This window comes from Alexandromys fortis, unplaced genomic scaffold, assembly GCF_014885135.2.
Source record: "Alexandromys fortis isolate MF-2015 unplaced genomic scaffold, M_Fortis_MF-2015_v1.1 scaffold_129, whole genome shotgun sequence".
NCBI lineage: Eukaryota > Metazoa > Chordata > Mammalia > Rodentia > Cricetidae > Alexandromys > Alexandromys fortis.
Window position 1 is genome coordinate 2,923,352 of NW_026068022.1, and position 27,671 is coordinate 2,951,022.

Sequence of the window (27,671 nt, forward strand, 5' to 3'; positions counted from 1 at the left end):
CTAAGATAGCTTTGTCCTGAATTCTCCCGACAGGGTTTGTGGAACCCCAAGAAGATGTTGTTGGAGGGGTGCTGGGCCTGGGGTCCATTGTCCCGTTGTGTTGGGACTCAGCGGGGACACTTTCTGGGCGTCCTGTGACTATTTCATGCTGGAAAGACCCGGTCAAGTTGGAGGGCGCTCCCGAGAGGAGCCGAGGCTCAGGGCGCGCGGGGTGCTGCTGACAGCGGCTCGGGCCACGGCGGCCGCGCCCCCTCCGCCCCGGGCCGGGGAGGGGCCAGGCGGGCGGGGCGGCACCGAGGACCGTGTGAAACTGAGGCCGGGGCTCGGGGGCGGGCGGGGCCAGGGGTGTCGGTGGGCGCGCGGAGGCCGGGAGCCCGCACACGCCTCCTCGCGCCTCGGCCGCCGCTCCGCGCGCTGCGGCTGCCATGGGGGTCGCGGGCCGCTGTCGGCCTGGGGCGGCCCGAGCGCTGCTGCTGCTGCTGCTGCTGCTGCCGCCTCCGCTGCTGGTCGCCGCCGTCCGGGGCCGCGCTGACCGGCCGCTGGAGGGTGAGTGAGCAGGCGCGGGGCGCACCTGGCAGGTCGTAGGGCAGGGTCCCCCGGGTTCCCTTGCGTGGTCCCCAGCCCCCGGGAGCCCTCACCCGCCGTCCTCACCGTCGAGGAGGCTCCTGATCTGGGCTGTTGACTTCTGCTCTTGTACCTGTCGTTTTCACGGTTTCCTGAGAGTGCTTGCTCGCCAGATTGTCTGTCAGGGGCTGAGTGCAGTAGCGGGGACTGGAGCCTGGCTTCTCGTTCCCCCTTGTGTAAATAAGGGAAACTGAGGTCGGGCTCCTGGCAGTTTGACTCATTTTTCTCCTTTGGGGCTGTTAAGTTCTGCCAACTCCAGGATGAGCTGCAGAGAGTTCTGTGAACACCGAATAGCTACTGTCCCAAGACCGGGACTGTCCTAAGCCTCCAGGTTTGGAGCAGCCACGCTCCAAACCAGTAGGAAAGTCTGCTCTAATCGGACTTAAGTACTTTCAAAACTTTCGTTTTTATCTTCATATCCCGGAGCGGTGTCGACCCCGGAAATGCTTTGGCTTTGGTGGGTTGAGAGGACCGGCAGGGTTGGGGTTGGATCTCTGGAACATCATTCCTACATTGCACAGCCTGAGAGATACTGTTTGCTCAGAGACTGGGCCAACTTTTACCCCCACCTACATCCCAAACTCGGAGAAGGCTGAGGGACAGCTGTCTTGGCAGTCTTCTGGAACTTTCTGGCCAGCCCTGCTCTTTGCTCCTCTGCTCTAGCAGGCAGTCTATGATATATACTCATGTGCCAGGCGCATGCGCGGTGCTGGCTTGGCATCAAGGACCTGGCTCCGTTTTAAGGGCGCTGTGAAGAGCCAGGTGAGAGCGGACAGAGACAACCCTGCATACTCTCTGCTAGGAATGAGCTAAATATATGGGAGCACGTGATGCGGACGTCTACCCGACTTTAGGGGATCAGGGCTCACTTCCAAGAGAAGGCAGATCTGAAGTGAATCTCGGAGGCCTGTAAGGGATGCTTGGGTGATTCCTCAGAACAGGGCATTTGGAAATGGGCCTGGACTTGGTGTGGTTTATCCTAGGGTGCCCTGGCAGTATGGGCTTTGGAGGAGTAGAGTGGGCGGGCTGGTGGGAGGTGATACTAGAGCCAGATCGCTCACAGCTTGGAAACCATACCAGGTGCTTGCTGTGTTCCTTTGCAGATGTGGACGAGTGCGCTCAGCGGCTAGACGACTGCCATGTTGATGCGCTGTGTCAGAACACACCCACGTCCTACAAGTGCTCTTGCAAGCCTGGCTACAAAGGGGAGGGCAGGCAGTGTGATGGTAAGTGTCTCAGGGCCCTGGGTAAGTGGGCGGGGGGGGGGGGAGGCTGCCCCTCCTTAGTTCTCGCAGCTCACAGTTGGTTAAATGAGGACTTCTACCTAGGGTACTGCCATCTGCTCTTGGAAACGATTTTCAGATCCTCAAAGGGTTGGGGCATTAGTTCCTCCCCAGAGTTGATTACAGTTTTATCTGGCTCCAAAATGTTCTTTGGTGTAGCTTCTGGAAAAGGATATGCGATGCTTTGCTATCTTTTGGTTCTACTTCCCTGGAGACCAAGGACTGGAGTCCTGCCTTCTGCTGTCTTTGGAGGATCCATCCTGTCTGTGTTTTTGGGCTGATTGATTGGGACCTACTAGACTTTAGAATTATACCCAGGCACTGCCTTATTTGATTAACAGATTCACTCTGAAAAAATATGTGCAGAGGGAGAATTTAGCTCTTTGGTGCTCTAGACCTGGGGCCCTGAAGTCTGGACTCTGCCCACTGGGATTAGTTCAGTGTCTGAGCCACAGATCATACTGAATGGAAAGTGTTCTCCCAAGAGGGAGCCAAGTGCTAGCTATGGCAGGGCTCTTCAGGGAACTCTGGGTCATTTCCATTGCTCCTTTTATGGATGGAAACACTGAGGATTTGGGGCACACAAACACATGATCAGCCTGTGGGCAAAAGTCACACCCTCGTCTCCTTTCTGTCCCAGTCTGCAGCTGCCTCTCTGGTTGGATAAGACATCCCCATTAAATTGATGAGAGGTGTTTGGGCTCAGCTCTGCAGCTTCTCCTGCCTCTGGACCCAACCTTGATGAGCATACTGGAGGCCTCTTTCACTGAGAGTTTAAAATCTTTACAATTTGGGCTTAACTCCTGGTGGGAGTTGATCTGAATGCCCGCAGAAACAAAATCTACATAGTGAGTGAGAAAGTCCTGTCTAAGCCCTTGGAAGACTGCATTAACTTCTTCAGGCAGGAGAAAAGACAGCTTAATGCATGTCTGTTTGGCTGACATTTGATGATTTGACTTAGTATTCATGTCTTGATGTTTCAAATGACCCTGTCTCTGAGAAGTCCAGTTCTTGGTGTTGGGATAGTATCCAGATGTAACTGGTATGTGTGGTATACACTCATTTCTGGAGTTTGCTGCTCTTGTTTGGATTTTGAATTTTTTTGTTTTTTGAGACATGGTTTCATGTAGTAGTATAGCATGGCCTCAGACATACAGCCAAGACTGATCCTCTTGCTTCTGCCTTCTAAGTGCTGGGATTATAGGTGTGTACCATCACACCTAGCTGTATTTTCTATTTATTTATATAAGATTTACTTATTTTATGTATTGTGTGTTTTGTCTACATGTATATCTGCACACCAGAAGAGGATAGTGGATCCTATAGGATTACAGTTTTAGAGAGGCCTGAGTCACCATGTGGGTGCTGGACTTGAACCCAGGACCACTGAGCCATCTCTCCAGCCCTCTATTTATTTATATTTTTAATTATGTGTTTGCTTGTATCTGTATGTAGGTATGTGTATGTGAGGGCAGGTGTTCTTGGAGATTAGACTATTTTTCTTTTACTTTTCTAAAACTTGTGGTTTTTTTTCTTTTTAAGAGACTTTGCATTTAGAAATACGTTTAGACCAGAAAGGTTATGAAACCATGCAAAGCTCATGGATATTTTTCGCTCATCTTACCCCAACGCTGCCAGCTTACCAAAACACAGTACAGTCACCCAAACCAGAAAATCAGCAATGGCACGATGTCATTTAAAAACCAAACTGTAAACATCAGTCAAACGTCATCAGATTCTCCCCGATGCTGTTACTGCTCCAGAATCCGGTTCCTGGTCCCAACCCAGAGTCAGCATCTGTTCCTCTTGTGTTTCCCCAGCTCCCACTCGCTCTTTGTCTCACATAGAAACATTTTTTGAGATAGGGTCTTATGTTGCTCAGTCTGGCCTCAAACTTTCTGTGTAGCTGAGGAGATGATGCCCTCAAATTCCCGATCATCCTGCTTCCACCTCCCAAGGGCTGGGATTACAGGCATCGGACACCTCCCCTGGTTTATGTAATATTGAAGGTTGAAATCAGAGTTTCATTCATGTTAGGCCAGAATCTCCAGCCATGACACCAATACTTTAAAAAGGTTTATTTGATATGTACGTATGCTACACATATGCATGTGCCCGTGGAGGCTTAAAAAGGAGTATCTGATCCCTTGGAGCTGCCTGATGTGGGTGCTGAGAACTGAACCAGGGTCCTTTGCAAGAGCTGCAAGTGCTCCTAACTGCTGAGCCGCCTCTCCTTCTGATGAACACTGTTTTGTTCATTTGCCTTGTATGAAGAGGCAAAGAATTGATAGAGCTAGGCATGGTGGCTGAGACAGGAGGATTACCATGATTTTGAGTTCAGCCTTGGCTATACACTGAATTTAAAACCAGTCAGAAGAGAACGTATCATGTCTTCTCGTGATATGACTTGGTAGCATTGCAGGAAGGCTGTCACAGGGACCTTTCCAGGAAAACACAGCAGCGATATATGATGTCACTATGTGCCATTCGGATGATGCTAATCATCACCTGGTTTAAGATGGTGTCTGGTGAGCCGGGCATGTGGTGCATGCCTTTAATTGCAGCCCTCAGAAGTCAAAAGTGAGTGGCTCTCATGAGTTCAAGGCCAACCTCGCTTACAGAGTGAATTCCAGGACAGCCAGGGCTACAAAGAGAAACACTGTCTTGACAAACAAAAACAAAACAAAACAAATGGTGTCTACTGGTTTCTCTACTGCAAAGTTACTACCCCCCCCATTTATAGTGGATGCATATTTGGGGGAGCCAGGATCCTTCTTGTCCCTCAAGTCTTTGTTCTGACGTTAGCCTCTGACTGTGGATCTTGTCTGTCTGTAGCAGGTATCACTGTGGTGTGCTGACTGTGGATCTTGTCTGTAGCAGGTATCATTGGTGTGCACCTCCTTGAGACTTCTCACTGAGCCCCCTTATGCATCTCCAAACTGGGTTCTTTAAGGAAGATCTGCCCCTTGCTCGCCCGTCCATTCCTTCATTGGTTTTATAACATTATTTATTTTCAGATTGTTCCGGCTCCAGCTGTTGGAAGCTCCTTTTCGCTATTGCCTATGTCATTTTTCACATCCTGTTTTTTTTTTTTATATATTTTTTATTGTAAGCTCCTCCACACCTTCCTTATGTTTTCTGCTTGCCCTGGCACCAAACCCTTCCCACAGTGAGCTCTGGTTCCTTTGGTGGAAAAGGATCAGAGTATACAGAACCCAGGACTGCCATTGTTCCGAGGGTTCCTCTGTGCACACAGTTAGCATGTCCAGGCATGTATGCTGTTTGTTCATTTTTGCTGTTGTTTGTTTTTCTGAGACAGGGTCTCTCCAGTATATAGTCTCAGCTGTCCTGGGACTTGCTGTGTAGACCAGGCTGGCCTCAAGCTTACAGAGATCCACTTGTCTGCCTCCTGAGTGCTGGCATTACAGGTGTGTATCACCTCGCCTGACTTATTTATTCTTTGTTCTTGTTCTTATGCATATATGTTAAAAACTGTGGGTAGCGCTGACATTTTGAATTTTGTTGTCACTTCAGCCTTCTTCACTAGCAGGTTTTTCTTCCCACAGTAAGAAGCCAGCCCTTCCCTGCATGCGGCAATGGTGTGGCTGGGCAGTAGAGGGGGCCCCTGGCAGTGGTACCAGGATCTAACTCTCAGGCATGAACTGACTTTGTGGAGCTCATTCTCTATGGAGAGACATCTTGTTCAGCCTAGACATGGGGTGAGGGCGTGGATGGAGAATGGGGGAGAGGGGTTAGTACTTTACCGATGAGTCTTCCTTGTGTTTTAATTCACAATATATTTAGTTTGTTTCTTTGTGTGTCTCACGTATCCATTACGTCCCACCTGACCCCTACCCCTCCTGGTTACTTGTTTGTATTATGAACATAAACAGAATGTATTTGCATTTCTGAGAGTCAAAGCTGTGCCGAATTAGTCCTCAGCAGGTGCTGTGTCTTCTTGTTCCCCTCACCCTGCCCTGTGATTCCTCTTTCCACCCCTTTCCCTCTTATCTGTTGTATCCTGTTTATTCTTCCTTTGTCTTTTGTACGAATAAGCAAATAGATGCCTTCTTCCCTTCCTTCCTTCCTTCCTTCCTTCCTTCCTTCCTTCCTTCCTTCCTTCCTTCCTTCCTTTTCTTTTTTTCTGAGATTGATTTTCTGTGTAGCCTTGACTGTCCTGGAACTTGCTCTGTAGACCAGGCTAGCCTCGAACTCATAGAGATCCGTCTGCCTCTGCTTCCTAAGAGCTAGAATTAAGGGTGTGCACCACTGCTGCCCAGATGCCTATTTTCTTTTTATTAACAGCTTTTCAGATGCATCATGCATATACCATAAATTTCACCGATTTTTATATACAGATCAAAGGTTTGTAATAAATTGTCTGAGAGTTTTCAAACACTGTACTCTCTCAGTAAGATTTACTATGCACACTTCATTCCCAGCCCTTCCCCAGCAACAGCTAACCAGTGATCTCCTCCTGATACCTTCCTGGTCTCAGCAGCCGCTAACTAGCAACCTATTTCTAGCTCCTTTCCTGGATGCTTCATATAGATGAGCTCCTTGTGTTTGGATTAGTGCTCTTGGTGCTGCTTTTGAAGCAGTTCTTTCTGTAGTCTGTATCCATATTTCATTTCTTTTTAAAAAGCAGAGAATAAGTAGTCTGTGCTATAGATCTGCCATGGGCTTTGTTCTTGAGACAGAGTCTTGCTATGTGATCCAGGCTGTCCCCAAACTCATCAGACAGCCTACACTTGTGGCCTCTCTTTTTCTCTCTCTTTTATTGAAAATGGACTTTTTTTCTCACATAATATATCCTAATTACAGTTTCCCCTCCCTCTACTCCTCCCAGTTCCTCCCCACCTCTCCTCCCATCTGAATTCACTCCCTTTCTATCTCTCATTAGAAAACAAATAGGTTTCTTAAAGAATAATAGTAAAATAAAATAAAAATGAACACATTGGGCTAGGACAGAACAATCAGAAGGAAAAGAGCCCAGGAGAAGGTACAAGAAACAGATACAGATGCAGAGACACACTTATTTACACACTCAGGAATCCCATAAAAACACAAAACTGGAAGTCATAGTATATACTCAAAGGACCTTTAAGGTGAGAGGGGAGAGAGAGAGGAAGGGGATGGAATATGAGACAAGGAAGCCCAAAGGTGCCATCGAGTTCCTTTCCTGTTGGCATCTACTGCTAGGCATCCAGCCTACCCTTAAGAGGAGTTTGTTTCCCCGTGAGATTCCCTTGAGCAAACTAAAAATTTCATTTGCAAGTGGTTATCAATTGGAGGTTATTCAGGATTAGGGATGGGAAATTAGGGGTGGCCTTTCAGCGCCAGGACCCCATGTGGTGCAGACCCGTCTAAGTCTCTGTGAGATCATATGTGTGTTGGTCCTGTTGATTTAGAGGGCCTTGTCTGCTTGGTGTCTTCTGTCCCCTCTGTCTCTTTCTGCCTCCTCTGCTGCAGGGTTCCCCCACCCCTGAGGGGAGGGATTTGATGGAAATGTCCTGCTTAGGGCTGAGTGTTCTCAGGTCTGACATTTTCTGCATGTCTGCCCGTGGGTCTCTGGTCTCATTTTTGTACCCTTAGTTCTGTTCCATGATCTCCTTATCCTCAGGCTGCTGTTCTAAGGACAGCTTTATAGTAAGTTCCTCTGGATGTTTCTGAATGGCATTCGCTCTTCTGAGACTCTTTATTCCCACATAAACTTTATTCATGTTGAAATTCTGTATGCATGTGTTTTTTGATGTGTTGAATTTAACATATTTTAGGCACTCTTTTGCATTTTGATTTTTTCATTTAACAGTATATTAATTATTTCATCTTTTTTTTTTTTTTTTTTTTTTTTTTTTTTTNTTTTTTTTTTTTTTTTTTGGTTTTTCGAGACAGGGTTTCTCTGTGGTTTTGGAGCCTGTTCTGGAACTAGCTCTTGTAGACCAGGCTGGTCTCAAACTCACAGAGATCCGCCTGTCTCTGCCTCCCAAGTGCTGGGCGGTGGTGGTGCACGCATTTAATCCCAGCACTTGGGAGGCAGAGACAGGCGGATCTCTGTGAGTTCGAGGCCAGCTTGGTCTACAAGAGCTAATTCCGGGACAGGACCCAAAAGCCACGGAGAAACCCTGTCTCGAAAACTCAAAAAAAAAAAAAAAAAGATTCCCTCCTTCTAGATGACTCTAGCTTGTGTGTCAAGTTAACACAAGGCAGTCAGCACACACCCCAGCCATTAAATTGCTGTCCTAATTACGAACTTTTAGGTTGCTTCTAGTATTTTGTAATTTGAAATAATACAACAATTAATGAGTAGCGCTTGTTTATTTTTCTATCTGGGTGGATTCTAAGAAGTGGGGTGGCTGGCTACCAGGTAAATGCATACATACGTCTCCTGAAGAAACAGTAACTACTGGATTGCCTCTCCTTTACTTTCCAGACGTGGATGAGTGTGACAATGAGCTAAATGGAGGCTGTGTTCACGACTGCTTAAATATTCCAGGCAACTATCGCTGTACCTGTTTCGATGGCTTCAGGTTGGCTCATGACGGTCATAATTGTCTTGGTAAGAAAAGCATTTGACCATGGCCATTTTTCTCTCCCCACCCTCTAGCATCCTCATTCTTTTTGGAAACTTACCTGGTACATTTCCGTCATCAGGGTACTTGCCCAGCATGCACAAAGCCCTGCCTTCCATCTCCAGTGCGCAAAAGCAGGCATGGTGGTGTATGTCTGTCATCTCAGCACTTAGGAGATAGAGGCGAGCTGATCGGTAATTCAAGATCATCCTTAGCTACATAACAAACTTGAGGCCAGCCTGGGCTACATGAGACCCTGGTTACATAAAAAAAAAAAAAAAGAGATCAAAAGGTCAGGGAAATGTGGGTCTTGGCCCTTTAGACATTAGTCAATGTGACAGAAAACTGGGTAGGTAAATTGCAAATTGCTTTAGTCCAAGGGATGGGTGCCATTGACATTACTGTTTATTGAATTTTCTTCCTTCCTTCCTTCCTTCCTTCCTTCCTTCCTTCCTTCCTCCCTCCCTCCCTCCCTCCCTCCCTCCCTCCCTCCCTCTCTCTCTCTCTCTCTCTCTTTCTTTTGGTCTTTTGAGACAGGGTTTCTCTGTGGCTTTGGAGCCTGTCCTGGAACTAGCTCTTGTAGACCAGGCTGGCCTCGAACTCACAGAGATCCACCTGCCTCTGCCTCCCATGTGCTGGGATTAAAGATGTGCACTACCACTGGCCGGCTTTTTAAATTTTTCTGACATTGACTTACTGCCATTTATATCTTAGGTGTTCTATTGAAAGAATCCATCAATCCTTTAAGTATTATGTCTTTATTCTTGCCTCAGATATATTTTGGGTCACAGTCAGGAAGATTCCCATATATATATAGACAATAGCTTTCTGTGAGCATCCTCCAGGATTTCCGCAACTCAGAAACACTCCCTGGCATGTCCCCTTGAAGTGAAGACTGCAGAGTGTCTCCACCGGTTCCTGACGAGAGCTCTAGGTCAGAACCTAGAAGTCCTGGAGGATGGTGCTGAGGTTGCATAGAGTGGGGGGATGCAGCACCCCAGGCGGTCGGCTTTGCTTGGCTCACTCTATCCGCCCTGCAGGAGGGCGGTATGCTGATGACCCTTTCCAGGGCTGACCTACAGGCCAACTAAGGGGCAACTTGAACCAGGCTCTGTATCTGGGAAACAGATAGACAGATCTTCCTTTATGGTGTGGTAGGAATGGTCATGTGATCAGCTTGAAGAGCCCTAGAAGTGCCAGAGAGGTGGCACACTTGGTAAAGTGCCTGCAGTGCGAATTTGAGGACCGGAGTTCAGATCCCCAGCACCCGTGTAAAAGTTGGGCATGGCGGTACGTACTTGCAGTCCCAGCACTGGGGAGGCAGAGGCAGTCAGATCCCTGGAGTTCTTAACCAGATGACCTAGCCCAGTTAATGAGCTCCACGTCCAGGGAGGGACCTTGACTCAAAAATCTAAGTTGGAGAGCACCTGAGGAAGGCACTTGATCGTGAGCTCTGACCTCACACACGTACACACTTGCAGACACCCACATGAACACCCCTTCCTCTCTCTCTCTAAGTCCAGGTTGAACTTGTGTTTGAAAGGTTGGACTCTGGAGTGGGGCAGAGGAGGAGAACATTCCATTTGGGATTCAGCCCTGATATGACATTTCAGTATTGCCTGGCATGAACCTTTCTTGTCTGTGCCCATGACAGAGGCCAGGTTTGAGTGCACAGGCCTGTGGGCTTCCAAGCCTGCAGCTGTCAGTCATATCGTGGGTGGCTAGGGGAGTAAAAACTCCTAAGCGGGCAGCTCCTCAAAAGAATACATTGAGAAAGAACCCTGTGAGCAGAAATAAACCACAATGAGTTGAAAATTCAGACAAGGCTTCAGTTTGTGGGACAGCATACACACTAGGGTTTTGTTGTTATTGTTGGTTTGTTTTCCGTCTTTGGAGGAAGTGGTTTGCTGAAAGTGTCATTTTGAGGGGTGATATCTGATGGCTGACCTGGCCATCTCTGTGGGGAGTGAGCTCCCCGAGAGCAACAGGCTGGACAATCCAAGGTCTAACAATGCCAACCAAGGTCCAGTGGGGCTTTCTGAACAGATTTCCAGGCCTAGAGTCTTGCCTTAGGCAATAACAGATGACTCAGCTGAATGTCCTTGTCACCCACAAGGGTCATGAATTCTGTGGAGACCCTAGGTGTCCACTGAGCATGTGTGTAAGGGCTAAAAACTCTTAAGGGAAGGTAGTAGAGGACTGGGAGTATAGCTCAGTTGGGAGAATATTTTTTTTAATTTATAAAATTTTATGTGCATTGGTGTTTTGTCTGCATGCATGTCTATGTGAAGGTGTCAGAACTGGAGTTATAGACAGTTGTGAGCTGCCATGTGGGTTCTGGAAGAGTAGCCAGTGCTCTTAACCTCTGAGCCATCTCTCCAGCCCATTGGTAGAAAATTGTATTAGCCTGCACAAATCCCTGGACTCAATTTCCAGCACCCTATAAAACAGATATGGGGAACATGTGTAAATTCAGTATTCTGGAGGCAGAGGCAGGAGGATCAGGAGTTCAAGGTTATCCTTAGCTACATAGCAAGTTTGAGACCAGCCTGGACTACATGAGACCCTGTCTTAAAGAAGAAGAGGAGAAGCAAGAAGAGAGGGAGGAGGAGGAAGAAAGACATGAGGGAAAGCTGTCCATTTGGGAGAGTGGAGGAGGAGCACACAGAGGGACTTCTTTGGGCCTACATACTTTGTGACAAAATGCTTCTGGCAAGAAAGAACTCAAAGCCCAGATTCCTCTGGAGTGGCAGGTTCCTGTGTTTTCTGGGGTCATTTCTTCCCTATGGCCAGCCCCCTAAACACATTAGCTACAAATATACCCGGTAGCATGCAGAGTACAGACACCTCTCAGCTCCGAGGCCCTCAGTGCTGTAGTCTGGGAAGCAAATACATGGAACACAACAACACTCTTCCCTGCAGCCCGCCCACCTGACCTCAGTTCTGAGAGGTTTAACAGCACCACTGTCTGGCCTTACCGGAGTCCAGCTACACTGATGTCTCTGGAGGATGTAGCCAGGTCTCTGGGGACTGCTACAAGGTGGAGTCTGAAGACCCCCACTAGCTACTGACCCATGCTTGTCATGTGGGCACACGCTGTATTTATTCCATCTCAGTGTGTCACCAACGTGATAACACATTGCCGATTGTGTGGAGAGGAGACTTAGCAAGTGGCACAGGGAATGGGGCCATCGTGACCCAGGAGAGCTTGCCCTCAGGCATGCCAGGGAGATCCTGCTCACCACGCCCTCGCTGCAGAATGCCTAGGCCAGGTGTCCCAGCATGGGCTTCCTTTGGCATAGACGGGGCAAGTTTGTTAGGCTTCGGGGGATGGCTGCAGTCCCATCAGTTTAGGAGAACATTGCTCTCCAGTGTAGGAGGACCTGTGCCTGTAAGACCTGAAGCTTGAAACCAGATAACAGACATTTACATGTGAGTTTTCTGACTACAGATACACCCAGGATTCGGTGACAGGCACAGGACTATTAAGCTGGAACAGTGGTTGTTTGTTTGTTTTGTTTTGTTTTTTAAATCAGCTTTTTCCTTGAGCCATCTGAAGTTCTGAAAGTTTCCTTCTTTATTTATTTATTAAAGATTTCTGTCTCTTCCCCACCGCCGCCTCCCCTTTCCTTCCCCCTCCCCCAATCAAGTCCCCCTCCCTCGTCAGCCCAAAGAGCAGTCAGGGTTCCCTGCCCTGTGGGAAGTCCAAGGACCACCCACCTCCATCCAGGTCTAGTAAGGTGAGCCTCCACGAAACTGCCTAGGCTCCCACGAAACCAATAGGTACAGTAGGATCAAAAACCCATTGCCATTGTTCTTGAGGTCTCAGTAGTCCTCATTGTCCACTATGTTCAGCGAGACCGGTTTTAACCCGGGCTTTTTCAGACCCAGGCCAGTTGGCCTTGGTGAGTTCCCGATAGAACATCCCCCTTGTCTCAGTGTATGGGTGCACCCCTCGCGGTCCTGAGTTCCTTGCTTGTGCTCTCTCTCCTTCTGCTTCTGATTTGGACCTTGAGATTTCAGTCCGGTGCTCCATTGTGGGTCTCTGTCTCTGTCTCCTTTCATCGCCTGATGAAGGTTAATATTCAGGAGGAAGCCTATATGATTTTCTTTGGGTTCTCCTTCTTATTTAGCTTCTCTAAGAACCCGAATTATAGGCTCAATGTCCTTTATTTATGGCTAGAAACCAAATATGAGTGAGTACATCCCATGTTCCTCTTTTTGGGTCTGGCTTACCTCACTCAGGATGGTGTTTTCTATTTCCATCCATTTGCCTGCAAACTTCAAGAAGTCCTTGTTTTTTACTGCTGAGTAGTACTCTAATATGTATATATTCCATACTTTCTTCATCCATTCTTCAATTGAAGGGCATCTAGGTTGTTTCCAGGTTCTGGCTATTACAAACAATGCTGCTATAAACATAGTAGAGCATATACTTTTGTTGTGTGATAAGGCCTCTCTTGGGTATATTCCCAAGAGTGGTATTGCTGGGTCCATGGGTAGGTTGATCCCGAATTTCCTGAGAAACCTCCACACTGCTTTCCAGAGTGGTTGCACAAGTTTGCATTCCCACCAGCAATGGATGAGTGTACCCCTTTCTCCACAACCTCTCCAGCAAAGGCTATCATTGGTGTTTTTGATTTTCGCCATTCTGACAGGTGTAAGATGGTATCTTAAAGTTGTCTTGATTTGCATTTCCCTGATCGCTAAGGAAGTTGAGCATGACCTTAGGTGTCTTTTGGCCATTTGAACTTCTTCTGTTGAGAGATCTCTGTTCAACTCAGTGCCCCATTTTATAATTGGGTTGATTAGCCTTTTACGGTCTAGTTTCTTGAGTTCTTTATATATTTTGGAGATCAGACCTTTGTCAGTTGCGGGGTTGGTGAAGATCTTCTCCCAGTCAGTGGGTTGCCTTTCTGTCTTAGCAACAGTGTCCTTTGCTTTACAGAAGCTTCTCAGTCTCAGGAGGTCCCATTTATTCAATGAGGCCCTTACTGTCTGTGCTGCTGGGGTTATACGTAGGAAGTGGTCTCCTGTGCCCACGTGTTGTAGAGTACTTCCCACTTTCTCTTCAATCAGGTTCAGTGTGTTTGGACTGATATTGAGGTCTTTCACCCACTTGGACTTGAGTTTTGTGCATGGTGATAGATATGGGTCTATTTTCATTCTTCTACAGATTGACATCCAGTTTTGCCAGCACAATTTGTTGAAGATGCTCTCTTTTTTCCATTGTATACTTTTAGCTCCTTTATCGAAAATCAGGTGTTCATATGTTTGTGGGTTAAAGTCAGGGTCTTCTATTCGATTCCATTGGTCGACTTCTCTGTTTTTATGCCAATACCAAGCTGTTTTCAATACTGTAGCTCTGTAATAGAGTTTGAAGTCAGGGATGGTAATGCCTCCAGACGTTCCTTTATTGTATAAGATTGTTTTGGCTATCCTGGGTTTTTTGTTTTTCCATATAAAGTTGATTATTGTCTTCTCCAGATCTGTGAAGAATTTTGATGGGATTTTGATGGGGATTGCATTGAATCTATAGATTGCTTTTGGTAGAATTGCCATTTTTACTATGTTGATCCTCCCAATCCAAGAGCAAGGGAGATCCTTCCATTTTCTGGTGTCCTCTTCTATTTCTTTCTTCAAAGACTTAAAGTTCTTGTCAAATAGATCTTTCACTTCCTTGGTCAGAGTTACCCCAAGATATTTTATGCTCTTTGTGGCTATCATGAAAGGTGATGCTTCTGTGATTTCCCTCTCTGTTTCCTTATCCTTAGTGTATAGGAAGGCAACTGATTTTTTGGAGTTGATGAAAGTTTCCTTCTTGACTCTGGTCATCTGCTCTGTGTTGTTTGTTGCTCATGCACTGATGTTATGAACACTAACCTGTCCAGTGCTCTACTAAGTTATACGATTTTATATTGTATTATATAACAAAAACCTGTATGTATCTGCCAGGCGTGCACACTTAGCAAGGACCCACAAAAGGTAGCGAGAAGGCTCAGCGCAGCTGGGGCAGGGTCTCAGGCCACAGTGAAAGGAAGGGAGCGGTACTTCCTTTCTGCCAGTGTCTTTCCAGGTTCTAGGGACTCCTGCTCACTCCTCTGCTGAATCTTCCCTGCCCCTGGCACTGTCCAGAATTCTCTACCTGGCTTGCGCCATTCTGCTTTTCCACAGTTCTGGCTTTGGCCCTCTCATCATCCACAAGTGAATGATGTTCAAAGCTGTGCTCACACCACCCCATGGTGTTCACACTACCCCATAGTGTTCACACCACTCACAGTGCTCATACCGCCCCACAGTGTTCACACCACCCACAGTGCTCATACCGCCCCACAGTGCTCACACCACTCCACAGTGCTCACACCACGACCTGACACACTAACAGTCAACTCTATCTTTTTTTCTTTTTTTTTGAGACAGGGTTTCTCTGTGGCTTTGGAGCCTGTCCTGGAACTAGCTCTAGTAGACCAGGCTGGCCTCGAACTCACAGAGATCCGCCTGCCTCTGCCTCCCAAGTGCTGGGATTAAAGGCGTGCACCACCACCGCCCGGCCCATTTCTGTTTCTGAGACCGGTGTTAGTCTTTCTAGAAAGCCTCCATCCTGTCCTCCAAGGAGCACTGAAAAAGTGACGGTATCCCTGGGGCATCTTGTCAATCCAGCAGTTTTCTCCGCTGGCCTCTCCAGCTTGCCCCAAGGGCAGCTGCTCTGTTCTGCTTCTTCCCACAGCACTGGTTTGGACTGTCTCTGGTGCACATTGTGCCAGACCCTAGGCTTTCCCCCATCTCTACTGCTGCCTGAGATTTCCCAGAGAGGGTGCTTGGCTGTGTACCTTAATCTATCTTCCTGAATGTACCTCCTGTGACTTCCCTCCACGTCTCCCAGGCTCCAGCCAAATGGCATGACTCACTGCTATCCAATATACTCAAAGCTCAAAGCTTCCCAGCCTCCAAGCAAGGGGAGGGCTCTGGCCCTCCAGCCTGGAATCTCTCTTCTCCAGGTTTGTAACTGAAGGACTCCTAAGGGCCCAGCCCTTGTAGGCTATCCCCACAAAGGCCTTGCTGATAGCACACAATCGCCTGCCCCTTCCCTTCTTCCTCCCGTCCCACCCTTCATCTTATCTTAGGACCCATTGTCTAGCATTTTTTTTTCTGTCCTGAAGGCATTCTCAGGAAGCTAACCCTTATCTTGCCCATCTGGCCCTGTGCTTTAGAAAGTGAAGGTGTTCCGTGGCTTTTGTGAACCAATTATTTTGTGTTGTCCCAGGGGCTTGTCTAGCTGAGCCCCAGACCCATGGGGGCTGGGTGAACCAACCACCAGCTCTTTTGGCTCAGGAGGGCATCTCTTAGCAGGAATCCCTGAGCGCCCTAGCTGGGTGGGGCTTTGAAACAGCCACAGCGGTGACTCTTGATCCCTCTTTCCTTCCAGACGTGGACGAGTGCATGGAGAACAATGGTGGCTGTCAACACACCTGCCTCAACGTCCTGGGGAGCTATGAGTGTGGCTGCCAAGAAGGTTTCTTTCTGAGTGACAATCAGCACACTTGCATTCACCGCTCGGAAGGTACCTCGGCCTGGCTGAGGGTGGGAGGCAGAGTTATCAGAGCCCCCCCTCCCCTGTGCACAATGACTTTATCAGGGAAGCAGAGTGCTAGTTTTGGAGGTTGTGGACAAGTCCAGGATGTGCTGGCAGAAGGACGTAGCTCTGTTACCTTCATCTTCGTCACCTAGCAACGTGACAGTCTGTGGGATCTCAGGTCTTCGTAAACTTTCATACCCTCTGATCCTAATCTCTAAATAGAGTACTTTTCAGACACCAGAACATGGCTCTGGAGAAATTAGGTGTATTATTTGCCAAGTTTTTCAAAAGGACGTTGGGAGCCACAGCACCAGTTCAAGCCTGCCCCTTGCTCTGCGCTGGGGGTGGGGGCAAGAGTGGGAGCTGGACCCTCCCCCTGGGTCTAGCCTCTTGCAGCCCCAAGCCACAGCAGGCCCTGCTCTGAGTTTTGCATTTCTTGCCTTCTATACTTCTAGGGCTCTGTGTTTGTGTGTGTGTGTGGGGGGGTGTAAGATTCCCCTTTCTGGACTAGAGGTTCTCTGTGTTCCCTTTCTCCTCACCCATTCAGCGGTTACCCTTCTCTGATGGTCTCCCTGTCATACTCTTTGCTTTGAGTTTATGCCTTTTATTATTATTATTTTAAAATTCCCATGACTTTGACAGAGTCTTGAGAGGGAGAGGCAAGAACAAGTAACTAATCAGTCAATTCTCTTCTTCTTCTTCTTCTTCTTCTTCTTCTTCTTCTTCTTCTTCTTCTTCTTCTTCTTCTTCTTCTTCTTCTTCTTCTTCTTCTTCTTCTTCCTCCTCCTCCTCCTCCTCCTCCTCCTCCTCCTCCTCCTCCTCCTCCTCCTCCTCCTTTGAGTTTTTGAGACAGGGTTCCTCTGTAGCTTTGGAGTCTGTCCTGGGACTTGCTCTGTAGACCAGGCTAGCCGCGAACTCACTTGCTTGTTTCTATATTCCAAATGCTGGGATTAAAGGCGTGCACCATCACCACCCGGCTTCTAATCAGTTATTTTTAACTGAATGTCATCTGTTTAATTCTCTGCTTCTTCTTAAGCCACACAGGCACTTCTCAGTGGTTGTATTTCTATGGTGTTACATCTGCCTGTTTTTAGATTTGGGAGCTGAAATATTAGACAATCCATTTTAGCCTATGATGTTTATGGATTCCCACCTCTTTTTTTTTTTTTTTGTGGTTTTTCAAGACAGGGTTTCTCTGTGGCTTTGGAGCCTGTCCTGGAACTTGCTCTGTAGACCAGGCTGGTCTCGAACTCACAGAGATCCGCCTGCCTCTGCCTCCTGAGTGTTGGGATTAAAGGCGTGCGCCACCATCGCCCGGCTGGATTCCCAAATCTTAAGCGTGAAGTCTCTTTAAAAGTTTTTCCATTCTTTAATTACAAACTTATAAACTTATTGTTTATCATGGCTTTAGTGGATTTTTCAAGGTTTCCTCATGGAAAGCGCTTGTCAGAGAAGCCTGGGTGAGGCAGCGGGTTTGACAGCGTTGTCACCCAGTCTCAGTGCTCACGTGGGGGGAGTCAGACACACTGGTTCTGATTTTTCCTCATGTCAACTGTGGCCCTTGAAGGGTAGTGATGACTTCTTTCTTCCTGCTGGGGTCTCTGGATCCTGGTGGCATTGAATGAAGTTTCACAGGAAGTCAGAACTGGAGATGGGAATCGTTTAAGGAGGCAGGCGGAGAATGACAATCTCAGAGCGCCTCTCCTTTGCTCTGACTTTCTCTTCTGGTGGCTGAGGAGGGAGGCAATGACCTGCTGGTAAAGCCATTGCCTCAGCACCCCCAGGATAGACTCCACCCACCCAGGAGGGCTTCCGGTCTCCTACATACATTATGTTCCAGACCCCTGGCAGAGTCTCCTCTCCTCCTACAAGCCCCTAGACTGATTTGAGATCCAGGCTTCTCAGAGCAGAGGTAAACATCAGTGTGGTTCTTTCTGCGAGCTGTGCTAGAATTCTAGCTCTTCCACAGTTCAGACATTCTTGGATCCCCTGATGAGTACTTAACATGAGCATAGATGTCTGGAACTGAAACCCAAATCCGAGAATTGCCTTTGTGGTCTGGAAGTGCTCTGATTGTCTATTGTGTTTCAACCTGACTGCTGAGCAGATTCCTGCCAGCGCGAGCCAGCAGGTTACAGCAGTGTGCAGTGGGGACCCCCTTTCACCCTAGGATTTCATTCTTTGAACCAAACGACTTCTAGACAACCGTTCCTTAGGACCCCCTCCTTCATGTATACAGCATCCTTCTGGAGACTGTGTTCAGATAGACCTTAAAATCCACAACGGAAAGCAGGTAAAAGGGAGGTAATGTCACAGGCTAGTATTTTCTATTGCTACTGCTTTTTTAAAAATTATTTACTAAGTATTTTTCAATAAGGGGAACTGCTAGCTGATTTTGATGGAAACTCAAGCTACAGAATTTTTGTTACAAATCCTTAGAAAGCCCAGAGCTGAATCAAAAGAATGTGTGTTTTCACCCATGTAATGGAGGGTAGGCTGGTGAGAAGCATTGCCGTCAACCCGCCTTTGTTCCTATTCAGGGGTGCTCAGGCTCTCAAACTGAGCATTTCTCCTTTGTCTTGGCTGCGCTGAGGGTGTTTGGACAGTGGACTGATGCCCTGGCCGAGCTGCTGGGAGACATCGGGGCCATGGGGAAGACTGCATTCAGTAGTGCATGGTTCTCACTTTATGTATTTTCTGTCACATTCTCAAGGAATAATCTTATTTTTATAATAATAGTAATCATTATTATTTGGCTTTTGAAGACATGGTTTCTCTGTATAGCCCTGGCTGTCCTGGAGCTTACTCTGGCTCCTTATTCTGTTTTAAGTTCCCAGAAATCTCCTACAGAGGAAGGCTGGCCAGGGAGCAAAGGTTTGGGGAATCTCCACGATTTCTGAGCATCTTCCCTTTGGTAAAGCCTTAGCTTTAGACATGACTACCAGATCAGGTCCTTGGGGAGTTAGGGCCCTGGCTGGCCTTCCTGGTTTGAACCAGATCTATCTACCTCCTCTAGCCGTGGCCATATTTTGAGTTGGGGTGCTGGGAAGGGCTTTGGGGGTCACCTCTTGAAAAGCCACCCACACTTTTAGAGTTGTCTCAATCCTCATCACCTCCCGGTGACTTCAGGTCCAGTTTGCTATGAGGGGACACCAGGGGCAGGCAGTCTCTTTGTGTATCCTGATGACTTCTTGTCTTTGGTATGAAATATTTCTTGTATAATGAACTCTGGGACCGCAAAGGTCACTCTGCAAATGCCTTAGGCACACAAACCAAGTGAGAGATCTAGAAGGTGAAGGGAAGTTGTCTGGGGATGGACTTTCTGTGGGCTCCTACCCCTAGATTTCGAGCACTGTTACCTGCAAGTATCCCCCTGCCTCAGTTACTTCAAAGGCTCCACTGACCCAAAGACAAATACAAGGCTTGCTGGGTCTTTTGGGGGAGGGAAGGACACTCCCTCCGTGGGCAGCTCTCACCTCCTGTGCTGTTTCAGTACTGGGGGGGGGGGTGAATGACATCTTCATAAAGGGCCAGCCAGAGTGGAGAGACCAATGCAGAAACGAGTGCAAACCTCTTTCTCTGCTACTTGACAGCAGCCCTTGGCAGCAGCCTTTGAATCCCAGCAGCGTGAAGCAGACTGTGTGGGACATACAGCTCAGAGCTGTCAAATGGAAACAAGGTGGTCTTTGGGCAGACCCAAGAGAGTAGAGGACGCCTTCACTGCGGCCTTGTTTTTTTGAGACAGAAATGTCATTGGAAGTAACTGTCCCCCAGACACGCAGGCAGAGAGGACACTCACTCACTTTATTAGAGTCTGTGGTTTTAGGGATAGAATACAAAATAGTGTTCAGTCCTAGTGAAGCCGAAGAAGACCTTCCAGAACTCAAGTTTAAGACAGTCCTACTTCTAGTTAGAAAGTCTCGTGGGCTTCCTAACCATTGAGAACCAAGCCCCTCCCTCTTCCAGGGCTGTTTCTGAGTTGTATTACACAAATGCCAAGAAACAACATGTGCACGCATCCTTACTGATGCAGTCCCGACTGGGAGGACAGCATAGGCTTATGCTTGGGTCTGGGACCTAGGCAGCACAGTCTCCGTGAGCTGGTCTCCTCATGAGGCAGGCTGCCGATAAACCCTCGCAGACACTTCTGCTGCTCTTGTACCATCTTTCCTAGCAGTGGTCTGCGACCCCCTTGGCAAACCTCTGTCTCTGAAAATATTTACATTATGATTCTTAGCAATAGTAAAATTACAGTTATGAAGTAGCAATGAAAATAATTTTATGGTTGGGGGTCACCACAACACGAGGAACTGTTAAAGGGTCTCAGCGTTCGGAAGGTTGAGAACTGCTAATTTAACTACTGAGCCGTCTCTCTAGCCTCAGCTCCTCTTCCTTAGGAAAATTTGAGGCATTGTATCTCTTAGGTGACAAAAGAAATCTTTCATGTCTCTGTTAATTGTCCCAGCCTGATTTTAATACATATTCTTTTTATGTATTTATTGTGCGTGTATGTTTTTGTGTGTGTGCACTCCTGTGTATACCCACAGGCCATTGCGCATGTGTGAAGGTCAGGGGACAGCTTGTGGGGATTGGTTCTCTCCTACTGTGTGGGTTTCAGGGATAAAACTCCATTGGTCAGGCTTGTTAGTAAGCGTCCTTTACCCACTGAGCCATCTCACCAGTCAGCCAGGCTTTGAAAAGTGTGGCTGGGGTCATCTGGGTGGTACAAGCCTATTAACCCAGAACCCGGGAGGTAGAGGCAGGAGCATGATGATGTAGCTACGTCTGAACATAAGTTCAGGGTTGGCCTGGGCTACTAGGAAGATCCTGTTTCAAAAATAAAGACAAATGAGATATGGAGCCGGTAGGGATCCCGGAGGGCATGCCTGTGGCCGTCCCATATCCATCCTTGCAGCTCTCCACTCTGTCACCTGCTCCCTGTTGTTGTCTTGCAGAGGGCCTGAGCTGTATGAACAAGGACCATGGCTGTAGTCACATCTGCAAGGAGGCCCCCAGGGGGAGCATTGCCTGTGAATGCAGGCCTGGTTTTGAGCTGGCTAAGAACCAGAGAGACTGCATCTGTAAGTACGAACTGTCACTGGGCTGCGGTGGGGTCAGAGAAAGAACCGCAAGTCAGGGACGCAAGAGCAAGCTGTAGGAGGCCTGGGGATTGAGCTCGGGCCGTCAGACTCAGTAACAGGTGCCCTTGCCCTTTGTGCTCTCATCAGACCACTGAGGTTTTTTTACTTTGTTTTGTTTTTTTTCCTTTTTGAGACAGGGTTGTTCTGAAACTAGCTCTGTAGACCAGGCTGGCCTCAAACTCACAGAGATCCTCCAGCTTCTCCCTCCCAAGTGTTGGGGTCAAAGGTGTGTATCACTACCACTCAACTCTTTTTTTTTTAAATTAAATGTTTTTAAGATTTCAATGCTTAAAAGTACTGTTTGTTATGACATTTGAAGAACTTTTAAAAAAGTCACATTCCTGTGATCCCAACACTTAGGAGGTAGAGGCAGGAGGATCAGGGGTTTAAGGTCACCCTTGGATACTTGCTTTAGAATGAGTTAGATGGCAACCTAGGCCACATGAGACCCTATCTCAAAATGCCAAGCAAAGTGGGGGGAATATAACCCAGGATCGCATAGCGTAGCTGGTTCTTTTTTTCCATATTCCTATTTAGTCATCATTCATATGCATGCCCAGATTTCACATAGGTGTGATTATAGCACAAATATATAATTAGTTCTTTTAAATTAGAAATATTACACATGTAAAAATTGAAACACTGAGAGGCATGTAGTGAAAACCTGCCCTCCCCTCCTGTTTCCTTTGCCAGAGGTTTTCCTGTGTGGCTGGCCTGGAGCTCAGAGAGACCCACCTGCCTCTGCTTGCTGAGTGATGGGATTAAAGGTGCGCTGTCTCCCCTGTTGCAATCCCATAGTCTCAGAGTTGACTTTTTAAATTTTCTTTTTGGCCCACCATCAGTGCTTTCGTACACGGTCTTCATAATTCTTGGTCGATGTTGCGATCACTGTGTGCAGAGTTGCCGTTTCCCCTGGCTACCTTCTCTTGTAACCAAACCAGGTGAACTTTGATGAGAGCTTCCCTGACCGAGACATGCAAATTAAATTAAAAGTTTGTTCCAGACACGAAGTGCTTGAGAATTTCCAGAAGCCTTGGGTACAGCAAGGATAGCACACCTCAGTAGAGAGGAAAGCAGAGGCCAGAGTCCTTGGTTTAACTCCCCCCACACACTGAGTTCTTCCCCACCCAGCCTTCCCATCTCCGACTCCGTATACTTTGCTCGAGTCTTGTCTTGGTACTCCTGTGGTTTCCTGTGACACGGTGACATTGCATACACAGGCACAGACAGTGTCTGAGTGGAAGGTCTTTCTCATATCAAGGTCAGACGTGCACTAGGTGCTCAGATCCTTGCAGAGCAAAAATCAATTTTGGGGGGAAGCACAGTGGTACACACCTTAAATCTCAGCACTTGGGAAGTAGAAGCAGGTGGATCTTTGTGAGTTCAAGGGCACCCTGGGCTACACAGTGAGCTACACAGGTTGGCTACAGAGTGAGACCCTGTTTTTAAAAGTGAAAAGTTCTTTGGAAACAAACCTAGCCCCGGTGGTGGAAACCTCAGTGCTTTATGTATTGACACATTTCCATCTCAGTGACTTGTAACCATGGAAACGGTGGGTGTCAGCACTTGTGTGAAGATACAGCTGAAGGCCCCGTGTGTAGCTGCCATCCACGGTACAGGTTGCATGCTGATGGGAGGAGCTGTCTGGGTAAGTGATTTCCCCTCCCTCCAGCGGAAGGTCCACCTTCCTGCCCACCCCTACCCAAGCCCTCTTCTTAACCTTAACCCTCAATAGTGTTGAACCGCACTAAACAGTTGCACGTTATGGCCAATACCCAAGGCCCCTTCACGTGCTACAGTAGGAGGGGCCTACTTTTGGGTGGGAGTCCCTCTCTCTTTGCAAAGCTCTTCCTCCTCTCGTGGACTGGGCTGTTCTGAAAGCTGGTATTCTAGAGACCTGACAATGTATTACAAAGGAAGAGGGTAATGGAGGATAGAGCTGTCTATGTGTGATGGCCCAGTGACCTTTACAGTCAAAATCTGCCCTGCGTTTCAGACATGACCTTGCTGGCTTTCTTGGAGTTCTTTTTTTTGAGACACATTTCTCTGTAGCTTTGGAGCCTGTTCTGCAACTCACTCTGTAGGCCAGGCTGGTCTTGAACTCACAGAGACAAGTCTGTCTCTGCCTCCCGATTGCTGGGATTAAAGGTATGCATCACCACAGCCCAGCTCTCTTGGAGTTCTTATCTTGAACCGAGAATTCTGCAGTCACCCTGAAGCTTGTATATCCTGGAGTCTCTTTGGCTGGTGCATTATATTCCCAACCCCTTCCTATACTTAGTATTTGTAAGGGTCTTGGGTCATTTAATATGCTGTTTCCCAGAGAGCCATGTAATGGCCTGTTTTTATGGCGTGGACACTCACACACGTCCCATTGCTCACGTTTCATGCCTGAGATTGCAGCAGAAATGGTTGCTCGGAGAATGAGTGATCTGATCGTTCAGCCTGACAAGTGTGGTTTTGTTTCTCTTGTAGAGAAAGAGGGCACCATCCTGGAGGGGACAGAGAGCAACGCCACATTAGTGGCCGACGGAGATAAACGGGTGAAGAGACGGCTGCTCATGGGTATGGAACCTCTCCTCCTTGGCCGTCACTGTCCCCGTCCCTCTCCTGAGCTTAGAGCCCGTGTGTCCCTGGAACCTCTCCTCCTTGGCCGTCACTGTCCCCGTCCCTCTCCTGAGCTTAGAGCCCGTGTGTCCCTGGAACCTCTTCTCCTTGGTCATCATTGTCCCCATCCCTCTCCTGAACTTAGAGCCCGCGTGTCCCAAGGCCAGCCGGATTGGGATGAGCAGCTTCTCTGAATCCAGGCTACGCTTTGTTCTCTTTCCCCAAACAGTCCTTTAATCATAGGCCAACCCCCCTGGCCCTGTGCCACTAAATAATCAGGTTAGTGCCCTAGCGCTGCCCAACCAGCTGTGAGACGTGGCAAACCTCAGTGAGACTCTCCCCGTCTGTAGGTCTCTCTTTAAACAGATGTAAGCACTAGGGGTGGAGCTAGTCAGAGTCTTTATCTAGCCTGTACAAAGCCCCTGGGCTTGACCCCACCACGACAAAAACTGAACTTGATGTCACAGGACTAAAACCTTAGTACTCAGGAGGAGGAGGCAGGAGGAGGAGGAGGAGGAGGAGGAGGAGGAGGAGGAGGAGGAGGAGGAGGAGAAGTTCAAGGTCACCTTGCTTATGTAATAAATTAGGGGCCAGCCTGAGATACAGGAAACCTTGTCTGAAAATAAATAAATATAAGGCAGGAAGAGCGGCAAGCAGGCCAAGGCAGCCCATTCATTTCCTGACCGCCCAGATCCGAAATAATCACACGGAAACTGTATTACTTACCAGACTGCCTGGCCTATTAGCTTAGGCTTCTTATTAACTAACTCCTACATCTTAACTTAACCCATTTCTCTTATTTTATATTTTACCGCGAGGCTCATGATTTACCAGTAATGTTCCAGCCAGTGTCTGTCTCCACTGGAGTCTACCTGGCGTCTCTTTGACTCTGCCTATTCTCTTTATATATCTCTTCCAGCCTGGCCATATTCTGCCCTGCCATAGGCCAAAGCAGCTTTATCTATTAACCAATAGGAGCAACACATATACAGAAGGACACCCCACATCATCAGCACGCGGCCTGGCGCTTGGGAGGCAGAGGCAGGCCAATGTTGGTGAGGTGGAGGTCATCCTGCTCTAGAGTGAGTTCCAGGCTGGTCAGGGACACGAGTGAGACCCCAGCTGAACAATAAATAAATAAAAATAAATAGAACGTAGTAAAATCCTTTAGGGTTATCAGGAAATTCAATTAAGATAGTAACATGAGGTCTTCAAGATGGCTCAGTAGGTATGCTGTCAAGTGTGGGGACCCGAGTAGATCCTGGGACCTACATGGTGGGAGGAGAGGAAGGATTCCCACAGATTGTCCTCTGACCTCTACACATACATAAATAGGATACTAGATTTTTACAAAGATAATAATATGCAGAAGCGCCCAGAGTCCATCCAGGCTGTGGGATGTGGTGGGTGGCCATGGGACGCCAGCTGTCTGCTCTCTGATTAGCCGTGGTGGCAGTGTCCTGGGTAGCCTCCAGCTTCGCATGGCAGTTTGTCTGTCTTTGTGCCCACCAGCCTTCCATCTCTGACCCAGCCAATGTTAGTGCTGGAGGAGCTGAATGGGGAAGAGTGGCACTTGGCTGGGGGGCATGGGACCGCTGGCCCACAGCCCCGGCAGTCAAGAGAGAGAGATGAGAGAGAAGAGGCAGTGGCCGCGGGGACAGATCTCTCAGCATGTTATTGTGGAGATTTGGTTTGATTTAAATAAAGCTGTTCATCTAATAGCTCCCGAGTTTGCTAGTCAGGTAAGATATTGACCAACCATTGGTTACCAAGCAGGGGCCCTTTCTGATCTCTTGCTGCTTGATTTTCTTTTCTTTCTTCCTTTGCACGTGTATGTGCATGTGTGTGCACGTGTGTGCGTGTGTGCGTGTGTGCGCACTGCTCACCCAGGCACACAAGCGTGGAGGACAGAGGTCTATTTTGTGTGTTAGCCTCTGGCACTGTCCACTTTATATTTTAAGACAGGGTTCTCTCACTGAACCAGGAGCTGGCCAACATTTGACTAGACTGGCTGACCATGGATTCCTCAGAGCCCTGTTTCCTCTTGTCTCCCAAATAAGGCTGCTAGGGATTCAAACTCAGGCGCGCGCGCGCACACACACACACACACACACACACACACACACACACACACACACACTTCTCCCATGCCCTTAATATAGCTAATCAAAATTTAAGTCAATATTAAGTGTTTACATTACTGTGAGCATCTACACACAGTGCGTCCAAGTCCTGTGACGAACTGCCTTTTTATTCTTCCTTTGATTGCAAATAGGAGAGCTGTTTTCTAAAAACCACCCACCGGTTCCTTTTCCTTTGGGAGTCTGGCAGGGGTTTCTAAAGCGCTTCTCAGCGTGCTCAGAGGCAGCCCCACTTCTCAGCTCTCTTCTCTTCTCTGNCCCCCCCCCCCCCGTCTCTCTCTGCCTTGAGTGATAGTGAAGCTCTTTCTAACACTGCACATTTATAAGTCTGAATGAGCCCAACAGCAGAGGATAACCCCTTCCGGGCTGTTCTCAGGCATCCTGTGGCTTCACTTCCCATTTCGTTCAGAAAGGCTTTTATCTGGCTCTCTGTTACTCTCTTTATTTGCCTTCCTCGGTGATAACTGCTGGAATTATTCTCACTGGCTTCCCCACTGTCTGTGGACTTGACCTATTTCTTACAGGAAAAAAAAAAAAAAAAACAGAAAACAAGCCACCTACTAGTTAAATACAAATACTCCATCCTTTGTGTATATGTATGCAGCATAAGCCTGTGTGTGCATGTGTGAGCATGGGCGTGGGCATGTGCAGGACTTTGTGGGGATCAGAGGTGGACACTGGGTGACCTCTATTACTTCCACCTACCTTTTCTGCTTGAAATAGGGCATCTCACTGAACCTGAAGCTTGTGTTTGGGCTAGACTGGCTGGCTAGCAAGCCAGAGTAATCCTGTCTGTGCTTCAACCGCAATCCCCAGCACTGAGGTTACAGGTGTGTATGGTCATGCCTGGCTTAACATGGGTGCTGAGGATATGAACTTGGGCCCTATGTTTACTCAGTAAGCACTAGTATCCACTGAGCTCTCTCCTCATTGCTGATTGCTTCATTCTTCTTCCTCTTCAATATCCCAAACAATTGTTCGTACATAAACTTGCTTATAATAACTTCAGCCCAATATCAAAATCAAATTTATCCAGATTTCTACAACATTAACTAAATGTCTTAATTATTCTCTGTTTTCTTTTGATACTTGTCCATGCACAGGGATAATCCCTGCACATCACACATTAATTTTGTATTATTCTTTTCTACTTAATTCCACAGAAAGAACCATCTTCATTTTACTCTATAATCTTTCTAATCTGTTTTTGTTTGAAATTTTCTGAGCAAAAGACAAAAAGTATTTATTATTTAAAACCCTATCAGTTAAAAGTAATTACAAGGGGTTCAAAAGATAAAAAAGTATTTATAATTTAAAGACCTCAGTGTTAAAAGCAATTACAAGGGTTTCCCACCAAGCTAGTGTAGCGAGCACAGTGGCAGAAGCTCTCTGACTCCTAGCCTAGGGAATGATGAGGGAAATCCAGGGCACGGCTTATGTCTCTAAGGTCAGAGTCTGTCCATCTCTATGTCCTGGGACAGCTGCTTAGCACAGGGCACACCAGGGATCAGGGATCAGCTAGTCTGCAATTGCAGAGGCAGGCACAAGAGGATAGGTGGACTCTTGCCCTGTAAAGGTGATCACAACTTTCATGGGGGTGGGGGGAGTCAACCTCTCTAGTAGCCAGGAATAAGTGGTCCCCAAGAAGGACAAGTGACAATGACTTACTATTAACTTGGATGCCAAGGTCTGGGGAGCTTCAGGCCTTGAAGAGGACAGGCTCCTTT

General features: G+C 47.7%; 1 protein-coding gene across 6 annotated transcripts in view; it reads left to right on the plus strand.

Moving 5' to 3' along the window:
* The first annotated feature begins 294 nt into the window (after positions 1–294).
* The window catches only part of Scube2 (signal peptide, CUB domain and EGF like domain containing 2), a 76,219-nt gene continuing 48,842 nt past the window's right edge, over positions 295–27,671 (plus strand). For 3 of the 6 annotated variants that reach the window (XM_050163372.1, XM_050163366.1, XM_050163367.1), the window contains exons 1-7: positions 295–546; positions 1,728–1,850; positions 8,341–8,466; positions 15,906–16,040; positions 21,011–21,136; positions 22,728–22,844; positions 23,672–23,761. In XM_050163372.1, coding sequence (XP_050019329.1) covers positions 426–546; positions 1,728–1,850; positions 8,341–8,466; positions 15,906–16,040; positions 21,011–21,136; positions 22,728–22,844; positions 23,672–23,761 — 838 coding nt within the window. In that variant the 5' untranslated portion in view covers positions 295–425. Of the gene's footprint in view, positions 547–1,107; positions 1,387–1,727; positions 1,851–8,340; positions 8,467–15,905; positions 16,041–21,010; positions 21,137–22,727; positions 22,845–23,671; positions 23,762–27,671 lie in introns of those variants that run through there. The other 3 variants (XM_050163369.1, XM_050163368.1, XM_050163371.1) reach the window with 3 other exon arrangements.